This window comes from Myotis myotis, unplaced genomic scaffold, assembly GCF_014108235.1.
Source record: "Myotis myotis isolate mMyoMyo1 unplaced genomic scaffold, mMyoMyo1.p scaffold_m19_p_16, whole genome shotgun sequence".
Classification (NCBI taxonomy): domain Eukaryota; kingdom Metazoa; phylum Chordata; class Mammalia; order Chiroptera; family Vespertilionidae; genus Myotis; species Myotis myotis.
The window spans coordinates 31608419-31627576 of NW_023416320.1; the positions used below are offsets into that span (position 1 = coordinate 31608419).

The following is a 19158-nucleotide window of genomic DNA, read 5'->3' on the forward strand; positions in this document are numbered from 1 at the left end:
TTCATTCCACTGTAAGGATGAGTCCTTGTGAACTTTTAAAATTCAAGAACTGTGCTTTCTGTGCATATTAATTAATAGTAAGCGGATAGAACAACAGTCTCCTAGGTTCAAATCCCAAGCCCCTAACAAGTGTTCAGCCCTTGAAGTAAGGGCTGTTTTCATCTAAGATGTGAGAAGAAGCCATAGACTTCTTTGATCTATCTGTCTTTGCCCTGGACCCTGAGATGTTCAAAGATAAATTAATCAGTGAGAATAATTACATTTATAGAAATCAAACGTGAACATTTATCCAGTGTTAAGACACTGCAGCAAAATCTTTCTTATCCCTTTCGTTCAAAGGAGGTATCAGGCATCTACACCTAAAAGAATGAAGGAACACCAAAGCGATTGCTAATCAGCAATTTCTTCCCCCTTATTTCTAATTCAGAGTCTACTTCGTCCCTTTATCCGTGGCTCTAAGGAGAGCCCAGCCTGGAGCCATGTGATGGTGCAGCACTTATCTGGAGGTGGGCTTCACTGGCCAGCAATGTCCTGTCAGTCACGGTGGACTGATTGGGAGAGTTTTTGGCATTTATACATCATGACTAATGATCTAATGTTCTTATTTTTTAAAACATACATTTTATTGATTTTTTAACAGCGAGGAAGGGAGAGGGATAAAGAGTTAGAAACATCGGCGGGAGAGAAACATCGATCAGCTGCCTCCCGCACACCCCCCATTGGGGATGCACCCGCGACCGAGGTACATGCCCTTGACTGGAATTGAACCCGGGACCCTTCAGTCCACAGGCCGTCGCTCTATTCACTGAGCCAAACTGGTCAGGGCGAACTAATGTTATTTTTAAAGAAGCTGACATTGTACCCAGAAAACGCTCAACAGCCACAAAGAAAATATGTAACCTGTTTTAGTTACTACATTTTTCTGAGTCAGTACCTGCTATTAGTATTTCTACAGGTATTCATCTTAAACTTGGTATTAAATATTTCACAGGGTAATTTACACAATTAACCATGGGGTTCAGGGAGCTTAGGAATCAGTTGAATAAAGACTTCATTCTAAAATAACCACTTTTTAAGTTCCCAAATAAAAATAAATCTAAGCAAACTGTTAAAATATTTTTAAATACTTAAACAATCTCAAAGATATCTATTTCACATTTAAAAAATATTTTTCAAGGCAATGTCTACCATTCTATACATTCACATAGACACATAGGCACGCTCACACACACTCACACTCACACTCACACACACACACTCCTATTTAGAGACTGCTCTTATGATTATTCACTCAGATACTTTCTTGAAAGAAACTACAGAAGCCAAATCCGAAAAATTCTTTATAAGATTAAGTAAGAGTTGTTGGGTTGTTTCAAAAAAACTTAAATCATCACCTTCAAAAAATCATGTCAAAAAAATAACTTTCTCTTAGAAATAATTTACCCCTGCTCTATCCTCTTTTAGAACAAAAACATCACAAACACATTACCTCTTTGTTTCCAACCCTCTGCATGGCATCCCCCAGGTGAAAATAAAATCGTCCATCATCAGTGCCAGGATCCCCAGATTCTATTCCTTCCTGTAGAAAAGGCAGTGTTAGCATTTATGAAAGAATACCACAGTCAATTTATCGATTTACTTAATCTTTATATACCATTTGAAAATCAAAGAACCAGACAAATTCATCTCAACATTAAAGTTTGGCAATTAGATTACCAGTCAATATTTACAATGCAAAACCAAAAGGAGGTAGTAAAAGTTAAAATTTAACAATACATTCATCATTAATCAACAGCAGACTAGCCCATAAAATTAGTACGATGCTTTGTGAATTGTCTCTGTGGATGTCCCAAATAATTTCTTTGGCTGGGTACCTATCACATTTATTTGGTTTTCCAAATCTAAACATATGTCACCTAGAGGCTTGTTTAACAATGCCTGAACCAAACTGTTTAGTTACTCATATATGCCGAACTGCAAGTAATATTTTTCCCTCTACAAACAAATGTGCCCTCACCTTTTAACAAAGTATTTTATAAAACGTTCGATAGGATTAAAGCGAATTGGAATCTCTGAGAATCTAACTGTTATTAAACAAGTCTTATTATAAAACACTTAGCTGATATTTATCTCCATCTCCCCCATAAGGACTGAAATGGAGATTTATGTAAAAAGAGAAAATATTAAAGCAAGAGAATAAACTTTAAAAAATAAAAAAAGGACAAAGGTATAAAAATATTTCAATATCAAGGATTTCCTTTTAAAAATCTCCATCTTTGAGGCTTTTTCACAAGAAGCCCGTTTTCCTGGGAAGAAATTTTATGTGCATAATGTTGAGGAGTAGCTGCAACAAACCGGAGAGAAGCAGAGCTGTGATCAGGGTTCTGGACTGAGAGACACCCCAATAAATGTCCTCAGTCGCTAATGGACCACCCTGCCCCCCATTTCCCCATCTCTGAAGCAGGGAGAGTCCTGCTAGGCCCTGACTGTGTCAAAGGAAACCTAAGGGGAACACCTTAAGTCAGAGAAACGCACATGCCCACAGGGTCGTGGCAGGGGATGGGAAAATCTGCAGAGGCCCAGTGACAGCCAAGACAGATTGTGGGGTGCACGCCCACCTCACTCTCGTGCTGGGATGTGGGCGAGATATGACCTTTTATGAGAAACCAGAAATCTGCATAATTATATAAAATGTTCAGATTCTCAACACAGGCAAGCAATTAAAATTGTTTTAAGAGTTATGTTGGCCAAATATAACGTGCAGGCTATTTGTGATCCATGGGCTGTTATTTGGTACCTCTGATTTAAGCCCTGTGTTATAAGAGATCATAAAATTATAATATACTACTACTTAAAAAAAAAAAAAAAGTTCATTGACATTCAATCAGCTACCTGTCCAATATGGTAGCTGCTGGCTCATGTCATTATTTAATTTAAAATTTATTAGAATTAAAATTTCAATTCTTCAGTCATACTCGCCACATTTCAGGTGCTCAGTGGCCACGTGTGGCCAGTGGCTACTAGAGTGGAGAGGACAAATAGAGGACATTTCCACTGTGCAGGCAGTTCCACCGGTAGCCCTGAGCTTGACCAAATGTGATGCTAGCCAGCTGACAAAGATTCAACTGGATGTGAGGGGAAAAAATGACAGCATATTTTAATCTGAGTATTTTGAGCTACCAGGCTTTTTGGAGTTTGACCTATTCGGTGTGCATTTTTTACCTCACTTTGTATAAGCTGTCCTGAGCCCTATTCGAACTAGTTTCAATCATTTAATTCATTGCCCATATTTAAAAATATTATGTCAGTAACTTTGGTCTACCTTTAAGTTTCAATAAAAACCAATAACCACTTCAGTTTTAGAAATTTCTTCATAAAGTCTTTTCCAGGAGTCACTGCTCATACAGTCAGTGTTTCTACATTGGATACTCTCAACCACAGTGAAGGTCCACACTGGCCTATGAATGTCATGGTCAGAAGATTTACATTTTCACCATAAAAAGACTCAGCAGTGCAAATGTACAATGCATAGATTGACTCAGAACAGTCGGAAAATGAACAAAGAGCAAGGGCTGGGACAGTTACCTTCAAATAGGGAATGCTTTCTGCAATCTTGTTCTGGGCCTTCAGGATAAAGCCGTAATGTACTTTAGCGAAGCCATCATTTGGCGCCACTTTCAGAACCTAAACTCAAAGAGAAAAAGAAGCTACTGTGATTGACTACAAATTCTACAAATGACTGTCAAAACAAATTCTAATTAGCTTTGCTCTACTTGGATCATGACGCTACAGCTTAAAACAGTAGTGTTTAGTTTCATTGCAATATATTAAGCTTAAATGGCCTCATTTCCTCTCAACTCAATGCTTTCACACCCACACATTAGTTCTTGAAAAATGAAGGAATAACTGTGAAAAGGCAATGACTGTTAGAGTGTTACTTTAACAATGCAAATAAGCAAAACATCTGTCGACTGTTATGACTTCAATATATTTTTAGTAATCAAGAAAAACTACATTTGCTATCTTAAAGTCAAGTCTGAATGATTATACACTTCTTTACATACATGCCTTATACATTACCTTAACAGAAAACTTAGTTTGCATTTGTAATATATCATGATCCACTGATTCAACGTAAATTTCTTGAAGGTCTAGCCATTTTCTAAAAAAATATTTTTTTTATTGATTTCAGAGAGTAAAAGGAAGAGATAGAAACATCAATGATGACAGAGACTCATTGATCAGCTGCCTCCTGCTCGCCCCCCCACTGGGGGTCAAGCCCTCAACCTGGGCATATGCCCTGACCTGGAATCGAACCATGACCTCCTGGTTCATAGGTCAATGCTCAACCGCTGAGCCACACTGGTCGGGCTAAGGTCTAGTGGTGAACAAATCCAATATTCTGTGATAAAACCCGGGTAAATATTTAAAATAAATCAAATTATGGTTTATCATATGCATTTATTATGATTAAAGATTAATTATGCAAAGTGCCTCTAAATTAAATATTAGCAGTGAGAAATCAAAACAATAACATTCAACTTGGAGAGCTGCTTAAACAAACTAATTTACAGGACAAAAGTGAAAGATGAAGAAGGTGTGGGCTGAGTGAATATCCCGTAGCTTCTCTTTCTACTTGAGCCCAAGTAGGAAAGGGGTGCACAGCCATGAAGGGTTCCTTACACGGAAGGATAAGTGTGAGGAGAGGGGGCCCGGATACTTTAGCATTTTCCAGCTTGCATCCAGTCCCACAGCTCATCCATCGGCAAATCCAGACAACACCACCTTTAAAATATATTCAGAATCATACCCCTTATCTCCTTCTTCACCACTGACACCCTGGTCCGAGTCTCACCTCTCCCCTACCTGCACCCCAGCCCTGCTCTACATCACCCATTCTCCACCCGGGGCCCTGAATGGGCTCACGAATCCTAGGTCAGATGTCATCCCCACTCTGTTCAAAACCCAAAAGGGTTCCACTTCACTCAGAGTGAGCCCACGTTTTAGGAACAGCGTCCGAGGCCCCCCTTGAACTGGCCTATCTACTTCTCTGGCCTCCTCTCCTACCCGCCTCCCACCAGCTACTCTGAGGCACTCTGGACTCCTTGATGCTGAAATGCAAGCCAGACGCATGCCTGCCTCAGGACCTTTGCACCTGTGGCGCTCCTTTGCTCCAGTCTTCTAGATGTCCACATGGCTCACTCCCCGACTTCCATAAAGTCCTTGATCAAAGGTTACCATCTCAGTGAGGCCTACGCCCAACCACCAGATATAAAACAGACCCCCTTCTCCCCATCCTGACTCCTTATCCTGACTCCTCTTTATTTATAGCGATTTGGATCTCCATCTGACTTATTATTTATTCCACCCTCCTACTACGAAGTAAGCTGTACAGGGATTGTGTCTGTTGCACTCACTGCCGATCCCCAGTGCTAGAACAGTGCCCGGCACATGGCATGCTGGAAAAAGTCTGCACTGACTGAGCGGATGGGTGCATGCTGCTTTCCTCCCCAGTGAGAGCTCTGAAAGCAGGCTCTGCGGCCGCACCTTCCCAGCACCTGTTCCCAGGCGGGGTGCTGAGAAGAGCTCCACAAATGCCCCCGGAATTGAAGCGGATGGAGGCCGAGCATGTTTCCGGTAGCATAACTCTGAAGGGATTATTATACAAAGTACAGCTACACAGATGACATTTCTGCTTCCTCTAGACACACAGCTGTCATCTCAAGTAATCAGCAAAGGTGCTCCTTCACTAGATAGTGTAGAACACACAGACCTCTTCTCGGCTCCAGACATATACACATAAATGAGATATACTCCCTTTTCTCAGGGAGCTCTCAGTCAAGGCAGGGAGACTGGCCCGGAAGCAGACAATGGCAGTGCAATGTGGTAAGTGTAGCTATAGCGATAGGCATGAGGCATGCAGGGAGTATAGCGGAGGGGCACCTAGCTCACCCTGGGGTGGGTGTGGCCGGGCCATATCTGAAAGGCGTTTAGGGATGAATAGGAGTTCATCAGGGAAAGGGAGCCTGGGGGATAGAGAGAGCAGAAGGCCGATCACAAAAGCTCCTATTAAAAGAAAACACACACACACACACACACAAACAAAAGCTCCTGTTTAGTTGCATGATCAAGATAATCTACCGGGGAGCAGAAAATTAAAATGCCTCTGTTTGCCTGTCTTTGAAATGTAATATTTAGTAGGCAACAGACTCCAGGGCTCTCCTCTCATCTGCATGGCAGAGTGTCCCATGTCCCTCTGATACACTTGCGATCGAGGGGAGGGTGGGCGATCAGGCAATCAGAAGCTGCCTCCCTGCTTGCTTTGCTAGGATCACCCACTGTGCTTGCTGCAGTTCACACGCAGGTACATGAGGGATGTGCAGGCTGTATTATCCAGCTGTAATCAACAAACGCTCAGAAAAGGACAAGTGGCTCTATAAGATTTCTAAGAACCCCAGACTGATGTTAATATTAACAATATAACACAAATTTTCTCTCTCTCTCTCTTTACACACATACACAACCAAAAAATGGTATAGCTGACATTTCTAGTCACAGTACAAAGTGCATGACATTACCAGAAATTTAAAAATCATATACTAGTAATCATAATAGCATTACACACTGATATTACTAAAAAATTTTTTTCCAGGGAGAATGAAAATATTTGGAAGTTAAATAACATTTTAAAAATATTGGAAATATTGAAGTATTTTGGAGTAGCTTTTACAACGTCCATCATAAATTAGTACATACACATACATAAATATGCATTTTGCAGGTATTTGCCTGAATATTTTTTAAATTGATTTCAGAGAGGGAGGGAGGGAGAGATAGAAACATCAATGATAAGAGAGAACCACTGATCAGCTGCCCCCCGCACGCCCCACACTGGGGGTCGAGCCCATAACCCAAGCATGTGCCCTTGACCGGAATAGAACCCAGGACCCTTCAGTCCACAGGCTGACGCTCTATCCACTAAGCCAAACCGGTGAGGGCTGCTTGAATATTTTTTACTGGAATTACACAAGACCACTGCTTGGCAATGGGAACCACTGAAGAGTTAAGCTGAGGATGGATGGTCAGATCTGTGACTGGTGTGGATGAATGCGGAGGAGTCAGGCCTAGACAGGATAAATCTGTTTAAAATGGAAGGGATTTGATAGATATTCAGAAAGTAAAGAGGAATTAGTGATTGAGTACTGGATTGTAGACCCTATGAAGACATACAGTGGGGCCTTAACTTACGAGTTTAATTCGTTCAGAGACCGAGCTCGTTAACTCAAATTACTCTGTCAACTCAATGCAAAAAATCGGCCGAGAGATAGCTGGTATCTCAAAAAACTCGTTAGTCGGGACACTCGTAAGTCAAGGCTCCACTGTACTGTGTTTGTACCGTTAGCTACCAATTCCCACGCTTCTGTGGTGGCTTACATAAAGATGCATTGAATAAGCAAAGCAATACCTGAGTAGGAAGAATTTAGAGGGTTACTGGGGTGACACGGAGGGAGGAGGGAGACACAGGAGCACCTCCAAAAGCTGCAGGTGTGAACAACCTAAATCTAACCATTTTAAAGTTGGTCTTTGTTGAAACTAAATGCAGCAAAAACCCAGAAAGGGAAAATGTATAAATTTACTTAAAGATAAAAATCAAATGAAAAAATATACAATTACACTATCAGTTTTCTGGAAATGATCTTTGAGCCATAACGTATCAGGATAAACTGTGGTTAAGGAAAGAGAATCCATTAGACACAGCTTATTAACTCTGAAGTGAAAGAATAAAAGGCAAACCACACATGTATTTTCAGTCTATTAATGTGTCTTTAAAAGGGAACCCACTCAGTTGTATTAGACAACTATAGTTTAGACTTTGTGCATCCTGTTGTGCTTATTCAGATGGGATTATGATTTCTAATGTATAAACAACAGCAGGGGAATTTTATTTTTTCAAGATGAAGTAAAACGCTGCAGTATCTGAGATTTAGTATCAAGTAAAAAAAAAAAATGAATGTATTCAAGGAAGATTTTGAAAAGGCGAGGAAGGAAAAATCCATAGTGAGTGAGAGAAACTGGAATGTTTTCAGATACTGACTTAACTTCACATGTGCTTAGAACTCAGACAATACCTGTTCATGATTTTAGGAAGGAAGGAAGGAAGGAAGGAAGGAAGGAAGGAAGGAAGGAAGGAAGGAAGGAAGGAAGGAAAGAAGGAATCCTATAATTCCATCTTATTGGCCACTGGCACTGGCAGAACAATGGGCATATTGGATATAGTTGGACAATTCTTACATTCATACAATTCTGAATCCTTGAGATGCAGCACGCATCCCCTAACCACCTAGGGCACTGGGTGTCATGTTTAGGCCATTCGCAAATACAATGCCCCACATGGACGGACATGTTTTATGATCTGGATCAGGTATGTTAGTGGATGCAGGATCAATCCACTTTGCGTAGATACTCAAGATGCTATAAAAAGCAAAGGTCTTATTTATGTTCTCTCAGAATAGAAAAAAAAGTTATGGTCAGGGTGAAAAGACAATAGCTCCGAAATTCAATGATTTTCAATGAAGCATCGACAGCAATAAAAGGAAGAAAGCACCACTTTATGAGCGACCAGTCCCCAGACTGGGCTGAACTCACTACACTACACTTGCCAGCATTTTAAAAACAGAAGGAATCCTACTGACTATCCCTGAAGAGTAGTGTTTTGATGTAAAGAGCACCAGCTGGAAACCCATAGACAGATGTGTTCATCGCTCTCTTACTGAGGCATTAACTTTCTCTGGCTTCGAGTTCATTTGGCATCCTGTTTACTCCATGCCAAGTGAACTCCCTCATTGCTTGAAGGAGTCACAGTTTTCTAGATTTTATAGTTACTTGTGGCCTAGAGGTTATTTATGAAAACATCCATTACAAGGTAGAAATCATTTTAAAGGCATCGTTGCTAGAGGAACAGAGTCCGTGCCCTCTGAGAGGTGAGTCATTTACTCCACATGCCCAAGAAACTCATGCTCTGTAGCCTCTCTCTAGACCAGACTTCTAGTGAAAAAAGGAAAAGAGTGTGTTTTTATGTTCCTGAAACACTCCAGTTCCTCTTCCAGCAAAGAGCACACTTTTAGAAAGGCTGTTTGTGGACCAATAAAGATGAAGTTTTGAAGGTACCACAATGATAGATTGAAGGTTTTGATGTACCAAGTATCAACTAAACTCTAAATTCTTCTGATCAAGGGGAAAAAGGCAATGTGAAAACAATACTAAGAAGATGTCAACTATCATAATACATGCCATTTAACTTAATCTATATATACAAAACCCTAATATGCAAATAGACCGAACTGCGGAACAACTGAACAACTGGTCGCTATGATGCGCGCTGACCACCACTGGGCATGCAGGGAACATGGCAGGCATTGGCCATGGCAGGAGGGTGGAGCAGGTGAGCAGGGGCGCCAGACCAAGGCGGGGCACCAGTCACTGTCATCGGGGTGAGCCTCTGGTGGTTACTGAAAATTCTTTGCTCCTGTGCACCACAGTACCACTGGCCACTCACACCTGCTGCCAGTGCCAGCTGCTGCTCGCATCCGCTGCTGGCGCCCGGTGCCAGCCTCGACCGCTCGGCGCCCCTGCGCGCCTCAGTCCCACTGCTCACCCCTGCTGCTCGCACCCACTGCCGGCGCTCGGTGCCAGCCCCTGATCGCTCGGCTCTGTCAGCAGCAGCTGCTGCCCCAATTGTCCCTGAGGGCTTCTCCACCCCACCCTGCTCTTGAGGGGCAATCAGGGCAGCAGCCACTGCTCACACCCGCTGACAGCGCCGGCCCCGCTTGCACCTGCTGCTGGCACTGGCCCCAATCGCTCCATGCTGGCAGTGGGTGCAAGCAGGGCCGGTGCTATCAGTGTGTGGGAGCGGTGGCGGCAGGAGCGGGACTGCTGGCAGATGGGACCGGGGGCCACAGCAGGGGTGCGGAGGATGGGCCAAGACCCGCCCCGGTGCCCACCGTAGTCTCGCAACCCACAGTTCCTTTCAAGGTGCATGAATTCATGCACTGGGCCCCTAGTTTAAAATAAAGGGAGTGAGAGATTGGGTGTATTAAATGCAATTTACAAATAACATTAGAACATCATGTTCAAATAATTTGATGTAGTTAACAGAAGACCACTGCTTGCTCACCTTTTCATAAACCTTCTTGGCATTCTCATTATCTCCTATCAGCAGGTACCCCACTCCAAGGTCATTCTTTAAGGAAGTGTCATCAGGAAATAGTTGAACTAATTTCTGAAGTGTAGCAAGAGAGCCTCTCATGTGACCTGATTTGGTGGGAAGAGAAAAAAAAATCCAATAGAAATAAAAACAGATTACATACACTTTTATAGTGAGACTAAAATCAAGACAGACTATTCACCGGAGCCCGAAGACCAGCTCAAATCCAACTCTATGGATGGCTAAGTACCTATTAGGATTTCATCATGCAGTTGCAACGGTATCTCCTATAGACACTAAATATAATACTGATTATAAACACTCTAAATACATCCCTGTGTGCCCACCACTCAAAGTCAAATCTTCTCCCGTCATATATATATAATTTTATAACATAGAAACCCTCACCTGAAACCTATATGATCATATTAACCAATGTCCCCCCAATAAATGTAATTTAAAAAGGAAAAACGTAAAGACCTTCCTATTTTCTAAATTCATTAACATTTGCTTTTTTATATCAAATTCAATCTTTTTTTTTTTTTAAAATATACTTTATTGATTTTTTACAGAGCGGAAGGGAGAGAGATAGAGAGTTAGAAACATCGATGAGAGAGAAACATCGATCAGCTGCCTCCTGCACATCTCCCACTGGGGATATGCCCGCAACCCAGGTACATGCCCCTGACCAGAATCGAACCTGGGATCTTTCAGTCCGCAGGCCGACACTCTATCCACTGAGCCAAACCGGTTTCGGCATCAAATTCAATCTTAAGAAAGTTTCCGTTACCAATTCCTTGTAAAGGAAAGTTTTACTGAGATTTTTTCATTTATTACAATTAATTTTAAAAATATGAATAGTGAACAAATTAAAAATCTAACTGATTCGGGGTCTAGCACCCTGTTTGAAGCTGGAAGAGGCCTGGAGGTACCCTGCTGACATTGTTTCCCATGAAGAGTGTCCTCATCTCCAGGTGGGGACCTATTCACTCAGCAAAGGAGACATCATCCAGTGTTATGGGACCCTCTGCTGGACGGCAGGATGCTACGCATGCGTGAGTCATGGAAACCCTAGCTTCAATTCATTTTTAAGGCTATCTGGTGGAAATTTAAAATTTCTGGGGCCAATTGTCATTACTCCTTGCTGAAGTTGGGAAGACACACCGAGTATGAGAAAATGTATAAAATTAAGACTAGTATACATGACACAATTAATTACCTAAAGGGCTCAATTGCTCACAAACTGAATATTAGCCCGAGCATTTAGGACCATCAATAGCTAATGCCCCACCAGCAGATAAAATATTTGGCACGAAACATCACCCATTGGTCTGAGGCTGGCTCCCCACTGCTGGCCTAGCTGTAATCTGGGTTTGCTCAGCTATTCATTCCTTCATTGACAGGTCTGACTCAGTATCCCTTCTGTCGCCCATCAACCCAGGCTAACGTCACACTTTCTTCTGTTTCTGAACCTTCCCTATGAATCACTATAAAGCCCAAGGTGAAAATTCCTCCTGCTGCTACGCGCCACCCCCCCCCACCACCAATCCCTTCCACTTTGCATCATGGGACCCTATTCCACTGGGGGTGAACTTCGTCCCTGCATCCCCTTCACTGACATCTTCTGCCACAATCCCTCCTCACAGAGCCTCCTCCTCACTCAGAGGAAGAGACTAAGAAAGACTGCTGTGTTAGAGGGCTAGATTTATTCCCAGGCAGTCTCCCCGCCAGGGCTGGGACGAGAACAAGGCCCTGAGGCACCAAAGTTCAAGAGGGTGCCCCAAAATTCAGTAATCTAGATGAGTGATTTTTTATGCATTTCCTTTAAAATATCAAAATTAATGTAAATTTAAGGACCAAATCAGTAACCAATGCCATACTGGAGCCCGAGGCAAGAGGAGAGCTCAGTCACATGGACTTTGCCCCCAACACGAGTGCCTCTCCCTGAGCCCCAGCTTCGCCGCCTCCACCTGTATGTGGGCCGAACTCTTTTCTTCCCCAGAAGGGATCCTTAGGAATATAAGTTTAACTGACCAGTTCTTCTGTTTTTAATCATCACCTGGGCCATCTTCTATCAGAGGTTTCTGTCATCTACCAAAGTGACATACGACCTTTAATTCCATCCCCCAGACAGCTGATAAAAAGGTCATTTTGTCTTGAATATTACTTACACGAGTCTCTCCTAGGGGCGTCGGTAATTCATTCATGTGACGGACCCAGCCAGCCTAGCACCCACCTTAGCACGGGCTGAGGTTCCGCCTTCCCGGTTTACACGTTAGGAGGGAGAGGACCACAGCCTGGTGATAGTGAAGGGAGGTTACAGCCGGTCTTCCTGCCTCGGCTCTGGGAGCCTGGGTCACGCAGAGAATATGCTTTATGCTGATCTTTTCAAAGCACTTAGTGACTTAAAAAATTTTTTTTCTAACATTTTCCTTGCTATAGAGTTAAACCTTACAAGTAAAATTTTAGAGTGCCTAAAATTCTTAATATTCCGCTACAAAAATGGTCCCACTGATCATTTTAACCTTCATGAATCAGGCTGTTCTAGTTTAAGAGAAAAGAGATTTGGCGTGACAGGAAGAGTTTTTTATTCTAGACCTATTCATTTATTAGCAATAACTCCTTAGGCAAATTATTCAGCCGCTTGGCCTCCGATTGACCTCTGTTTTAAAATGGGTGGGGTGGGGTGAGGAGCAAAGGGTGATAAAAATAGCATCGGCATCTTTGTAATGATCAAGGTTGGGATTTCCATTTCAGTCTAAGGAACAGTCGGGTAAATGGCCTGGAATTAGTTCTGGAACTCAGGTTTCCTTCCATGTAACTAGATTCTTCTAAGAGCGCACAGGCTCTGCAAGGTAAAAGCATGGCCTGTGGGACTGAACTGACTTCTCTTATTCCATCTTACCTAGAAATTGTTGTCTGTCTGACCGCCGCTTCAAACTCAGCTTCACCAGGTCCGCGGGGACCTCGGGCAGGCTGGCCACCTCTTGGTAGGTCTCGATGGCCCTGCGCAGCACCTCATTGCTCCTCCTCTTCTCAGCCAAATCGTCTTCACACTAAAGGAAGTCCCACACTGAATAAATGTCCCATGACAAGGAATATTTATAATCACCCAAGATATTCATGAAAAGTGAACTTTTGTATGTGCTTTAAAAATAATTCAAGACAGGTTAAAGTTTTCTCTTAATCAAGAGACTAAAAAAAATAAAGGAAAGCAATACAACATGTTATTTTAATAATATGAAGAAAAGTTAGCTACTAAGCTACAGACAAGAAAGAATATAAAAATAAACAAGCCTGAGACTAATATATACTAGGACTGATGGTGATTTACATCATGCTATACACTAACATTATACAGACAGGTCTCCAGTCCACCATTCCTGGTCTTCCATCAGTTGATTCTTGCGTTCATTCATTCGTTCCACAACTATTTTCTGGGAGTCGGGCTCTGTTCCACGCACAGGGAACTGAACACTGGTTCCAGGACATTTCCATTGTAAACCCTTTTAATGACTCAACCCATCCAACCTTCCTAGGAGATGTGTCATTTTCTGCCTCAGAGACATGAATGGTTCGTGTAAGAGAATAATGTGAATTGAGTTTTTAACCTAAGATTTGGAGTCTGATGTTCAGAGAACTTAAGTCAAAATTTATTTTCATAGTGATCCAAAGAATGGGATTGCTATTTCAGAAATGATTCATACTATAATTTGTATTTAACTTAATGCTGCCGAGTTTTTAAAATTTGTTGGGATGTTCTAAAGTAATTATATAATCTGCTAACAAAGAATGAAAAAGTCATCATTTATTCAGGCCGGAGTGGCTCAGTTGGTTAAGCATCTTCTTGTGCACCAAAAGGTTGCCAGGCAACAGATTGATGTTTCTCTCTCACAAGGATGTTTCTCCCTCTCCTCTCTCCCCCTCTCTTTCCCTGCCCATCGTCCTTCCTTACTCTGACCATGTCCTTGGGTAAGAATTTTTTTTAAAAAAATCTATCTTCCATTGAACTTTTGTTTTTAAAATTCCTACACGTTTAAAACTTCCTTTAAATTATTCTATTAAAATTTAACATACCTAAATTTTACTTTACATCACAATACATAAATATCAGTAACACCTTATAGCATAATAGCTTAGAGATTAAAAAAATTTTGCCTCAGGCCTAAATCTCAAATTCCTGTTACATATGGATGCAAACATAGCAATCACCACGTGTAAAAATTAGTGCATTTATTTGGATTTTGGTATCCATAATTAATACTACATATAAAGAAACATTCTAAAGCACAAAGCATTTCTGCCATAATTAGCATTTGCACCAATCATCTTCTCTCTAGTTAATATGCTTTCCTTAACCAAATGACTATAAATACCAGTGGCACTTATTTCATTGAGCATGAGCTTTTGGAAACACATTCTCTCTGGTTTAATAGCAATACAATTTGGCAATTTGGCAGGATTACTGACCAAAATAATTTACAAAAATGATACAGTTGCTATCTGCTAAACCTGGTATGTAACATGGATAAGAAGAATTTATTTGCATTAATTTTTGATAACCTTAATTCATTAAAATTTAATTGATACATTTTCAATGGTAAGGAGAATTTGAGCATCCGGATCTTGAGTGGTCACCACCTTTAGTTCAGAGAAAAACATACTTGTTTTGTCCATAAATGTGTGAATTCCTGTGTGAGTGTCGCACATCAGTCACGGCCCTGCCTCCCTCTGGAGGGGTGCTGCAAGCTCCTCTGTGTCTGGAGGATTTTGGTAGCTCTGCACCAAAAGAGAATTGATCTCCAGCTACCAGGCAGGGCCTTCACTGCCTGACACGTGTATATCCGCCCTGGCTCTTACCCCGAGTTCCAGACTCCGTGAATCCAGGGTTCTACTTGACATGCCCACCTGAATGTCTAACAGGCATCACAAAGTTAACAGGACCAAAATCAAATTGATTTTATACCTCCCCAAGCTTGTCCCTCTACCAATCTTCCTCTATCCTCTCCTCAGATGGCCAAACCAGAAACCCAGACTCACCCTGGAATCCCCCCTTTCTGTGACCTTACAGCTAAACCCATCAAGTCCTTTCAGCTCTGCCCTCAGCCCAGCTCCCCATCTCCACCGCCATGACCACAGCCTGAGCCACGGCATCGCCAGTGCACTCGCAATAGTCTCCTATTCTTGCTTCTGATTTTGCCCTCGTAATCCATTCTCCACTCAACAACCACAACGTTTATGTAAAAGGAAAATAGAGTCACATCCATGCAAAAGCCCTCCAGTAAACCCTCCGTGGCTTCCCAGTGCATAGAAGATGCAACCTGGGAGGCCCTAGCCTCACTGGTCTTACTTCACTATCCCTCCACGGCCCTCCGTTCTGTCCTGGAGCGTATGCCTCCCTGCACCACAGCCTTTGCCCTGCTGCCCCCTCTGCCCCGCCAGCTCCTTCCACAACGTGGCTCCTCTCAGCCACTTGTCCCTCCCTAGCAAGGCCTTTTCTGATCACCTGATCTGAAGTGCTGCCCGCCCTGTCACATGTGTTCTACAGCCCCCTGCAGCCCCCAAATCTTAACAGGTGCGCTCTTTATCCCATTCCCTTCTTTTCTTATGGCATGCATTACTATGTCAGAGGATCTAATATTTATTTTTAACACTTTGTAACATTCTTCGAATATACATTTATTTATAGACTTCCAGGGCTCTGCTCAAATGTCACCTCTTCAGGAGAGCTTTCCCTGCCCCCATCCCGTATTCCATCTCCTCGCACGTCCAGTCCAGTGCTGTTCTCTGCTTTATGCTGTTTCTCCTTAGCACTCACCACTAACAGGCGCAGACATTTACACATTTGTCTTATGCATTGTCTCTGCCGTTAAAATAAACATCCATGTTTTGTTGACAGCTGCATCTGTGGTGCCTAAACAGGCCTGGCATTTCGTGGGTTTTCACTAAATAATTTGAGTAACTTTTAAAACGTCTTCCACTGGAATACAAGACCCACCAGGACAGAGACCTCCGGAGAGCCCGTGACAATTGCAGGGCCCGAACACGGTGTGGCACGCAAGGGGTTATGCAGCTACAGGTGGAGGTGGGAAAGCTGCCTGAAATGAGGACTGGACGATGCAGAGTCAGAGAGAAATGGAGACGGTGGGAGCGGGGGACAGCGAGGAGGGCACTGGAGAGAAAGAAGCCAGCTGGAAGAAACTATAGGGAGCATAAGTATATTCCTTTTTATAGTTTGAAAGTCTTTCCTAAGCACACTTGCAACCTCTCATTATAAAACTGAGGTTCTTAAAAGCTCTCAGGAGCCTAATGTGAAAATTATATGTGGGTCTAAATGGGCTGGAATGGAAGGGTGATGGGAAACCAATGACCAAAGTGTTATTCTTCATTTTCATTTCAAAACCACAGAGATGCCATACTGGGAGGGGGGGGGAGGAGGAGGGAGGGAGGGAAGGAATATTTCTAAATTCAGCTTTATACAACAGCAATAATTGATTGTCTTATTTAAAACAGTATTTCTTGCTTGAGTTTGTGCATATGCACAAGAAATTGATTCTGTATAGAAGTTAGAAGGGAACAAGAAAATGCAAATAGTGGCCAATCAGAAATCCAATTATACAGAACACAAGGACATCCCCCACAATGATCTAAGTTGAAGGGTTCTAGAATACCTGTGCCTTCCCATATCTCGCCCGTGGACTCTGGGGGTATTTACGAATTAGTTCTTCAAATGCAGTCACTGCTTCCTCAATTTTTCCCTGTTAGGAAGAGATCATTACATAAATACAATAAATTCAAATGCATAATGCTGTTCAATACAGTTATTAAATATTCATGAAGTAATTCTGTCAACATTTCCTGGACTCCATTCTGAGTTTAAAAGTCAGTTTTATCTAAGCTTTTTAAAAAATAGTAACTGTATTCTGGAAACGTAAAACTATAAATGCATATAAATATAGTGTATCTCTTAAAAGACAGAAAGAAACATGACAAATGTAATATGAGTCTTCTTTAAAAGAAATTGCATTTTCCCTCTATACGTATAATTCCTACATGCATTCTTAAAGAAAATATTTAGGTTTTAAATTGGGGGAAAATACTGCTGGCAGCTAGAATGTCTTGGGTCTGTGATGAGAAGTCAGAAGCACCTGGGAAAATTGTGGGGAATAAGGATGCAGGATGCGAGGGCCAGGTGACCATGGATCCGGTCACCCATTGGACATCAGGGTGACTTGGCCCATCTGGGTGCCTGAAGTGCCTTGCTGCCTCTGTGTCATGGGACCCCTCCCAGGGCTCACATGGGTCCTTAAGGAAATGGGCCGAGCACCTGCAATAGGTCTCTGACCACCACTGCAGAGAAAGAGACAGAGGATGTGCAACAGGTACACAGGTGAGGGTCTTGGCACAGGGCCGAGGAGCCCTTTCCCCACCTCACTCCATCAGCACCGTTCCACAGGGTCACACACATATGTCCTGGTGTCTAACAGAAGCAGGTCTAGGATATTTGGAGCCACTTGCTAGAGGCAGAGTTACACTTTCCCAGATCCTCAGCTGCCTATAAACTGACAAATCTATCCAGTCCACATGTAAATGCGAACTCACTGTGGCTTCTAAGTGTTTGCCCCTCCCTGAGTGGGTTTTCACACCTCACAGTGTGGCTGTGCGAAGCAAACTGTATGGCCCACCAACTGTTACTTCCACCTACTCCCAGAAGACAACCTGCCTGCTACAGTTCCTTACAATCATTCCTTTACCCAGACATCGTGGAAGGAGGGTTCCTGTACCCTCTCACAGGCCATCAGCGGCACCGAGGGCTGGTGAAAAACATGCCCAGTGCGGTGGTCTGAGCGCAGGCCTGGAGCCAGGCTGACTGGTGAGAGTCTGGGTCCCACCACTTGGAAGGTGTGCGACCTAAGACAAGGAACTGATGACTTTGCCTTGGGTGCCTCATCTGTTCAATGGGGATCGTGAAGGCCCTTGGCTACCTTGTGGGGCTGCTGTCATGGCCAAATCCGAAAACATATATAGAGTGCTTGTAGATAAGACTATATGTCTACAAACACAGAAAGCACTCAACAATGTTACCTGTTATTATTATTACAATGATGATCATTACTGTGCTGTGTGGAGGATGTGTGTGCGAGCACAAGATAATGAGGAGCATCCCAGATAAGTCTCTTACCTGATAGACAGGCAGGTTAATGCAGAGTAAATGAGGACTGGGATGTAGAGCTAAATCAAGCCAGGAACACATTCTCTTAGTGATATTTATTGTCAGAAGTAATTGTATCACTATTTAAAATCTGCTATCCCTCTCACAGTATTCATTTTTTGAGCAGTATTAGGTTCACAGCAAAATTGAGAGGAGAGAATATAGAGATTTCACATATGCCCGAAGCCCAACACAAGCACTGATCAGCACCCTGCACCTGAGGGGTACACTTGTTACCACCAATGAACCTACATTGACACAGCATCGCCACCCAAAGTCCAGGATGTACCTTAGGGTTCACTCTTGGTGGTGTACATTCTAGGGGTTTAGATAAAAAAAATGCACGCTCTCTGTATCCACCATTATAGTATGATGCAGAGTAGTTTCACAGCCCTACACTTTTTCTACGAGTTGCCTAGTCATCCCTCTACCCTCTCCCCTCTCCCCTGCCCGCCACTCATCCCAGGAAACCACTGATCCTTTTACGTCTCCATAGTTTTGCCTTTTCCAGAATGTCATACAATTGGAATCATACAGTAGCCAGCCTTTTCAGATTAGCTTTTTTTTTTCACTTAATAATATGCATCTAAGGTTCCTCCATGTCTTTTCATGGCTTGATATTCCTGGGGTTTTTTTTGTGTTTTTTTTGTGGTTTTTTTTTTAGTGCTGAGTATTATTTCACTGGCTCGATATAACACAGTTAATTTATCCATTCGCCTACTAAAGAACATTTTGGTTGCTT

General features: G+C 42.6%; 1 protein-coding gene across 11 annotated transcripts in view; it reads right to left on the bottom strand.

The window, feature by feature from the left end:
* Positions 1 to 19158, bottom strand: part of ASPH (aspartate beta-hydroxylase) — a 179666-nt gene that overhangs the window by 33630 nt on the left and 126878 nt on the right. For all 11 annotated transcript variants that reach the window (XR_004972490.1, XR_004972491.1, XM_036338338.1 and 8 more), the window contains 5 exons: positions 16876 to 16962; positions 13110 to 13260; positions 10175 to 10311; positions 3586 to 3684; positions 1490 to 1579 (listed from right to left, as the gene is read on the bottom strand). Coding sequence is in view for 9 of the 11 variants with exons in the window: in XM_036338338.1 (XP_036194231.1) it covers positions 1490 to 1579; positions 3586 to 3684; positions 10175 to 10311; positions 13110 to 13260; positions 16876 to 16962 (564 nt within the window). In the remaining 2 variants the exon portion in view is untranslated. The remainder of the gene's footprint in view (positions 1 to 1489; positions 1580 to 3585; positions 3685 to 10174; positions 10312 to 13109; positions 13261 to 16875; positions 16963 to 19158) is intronic.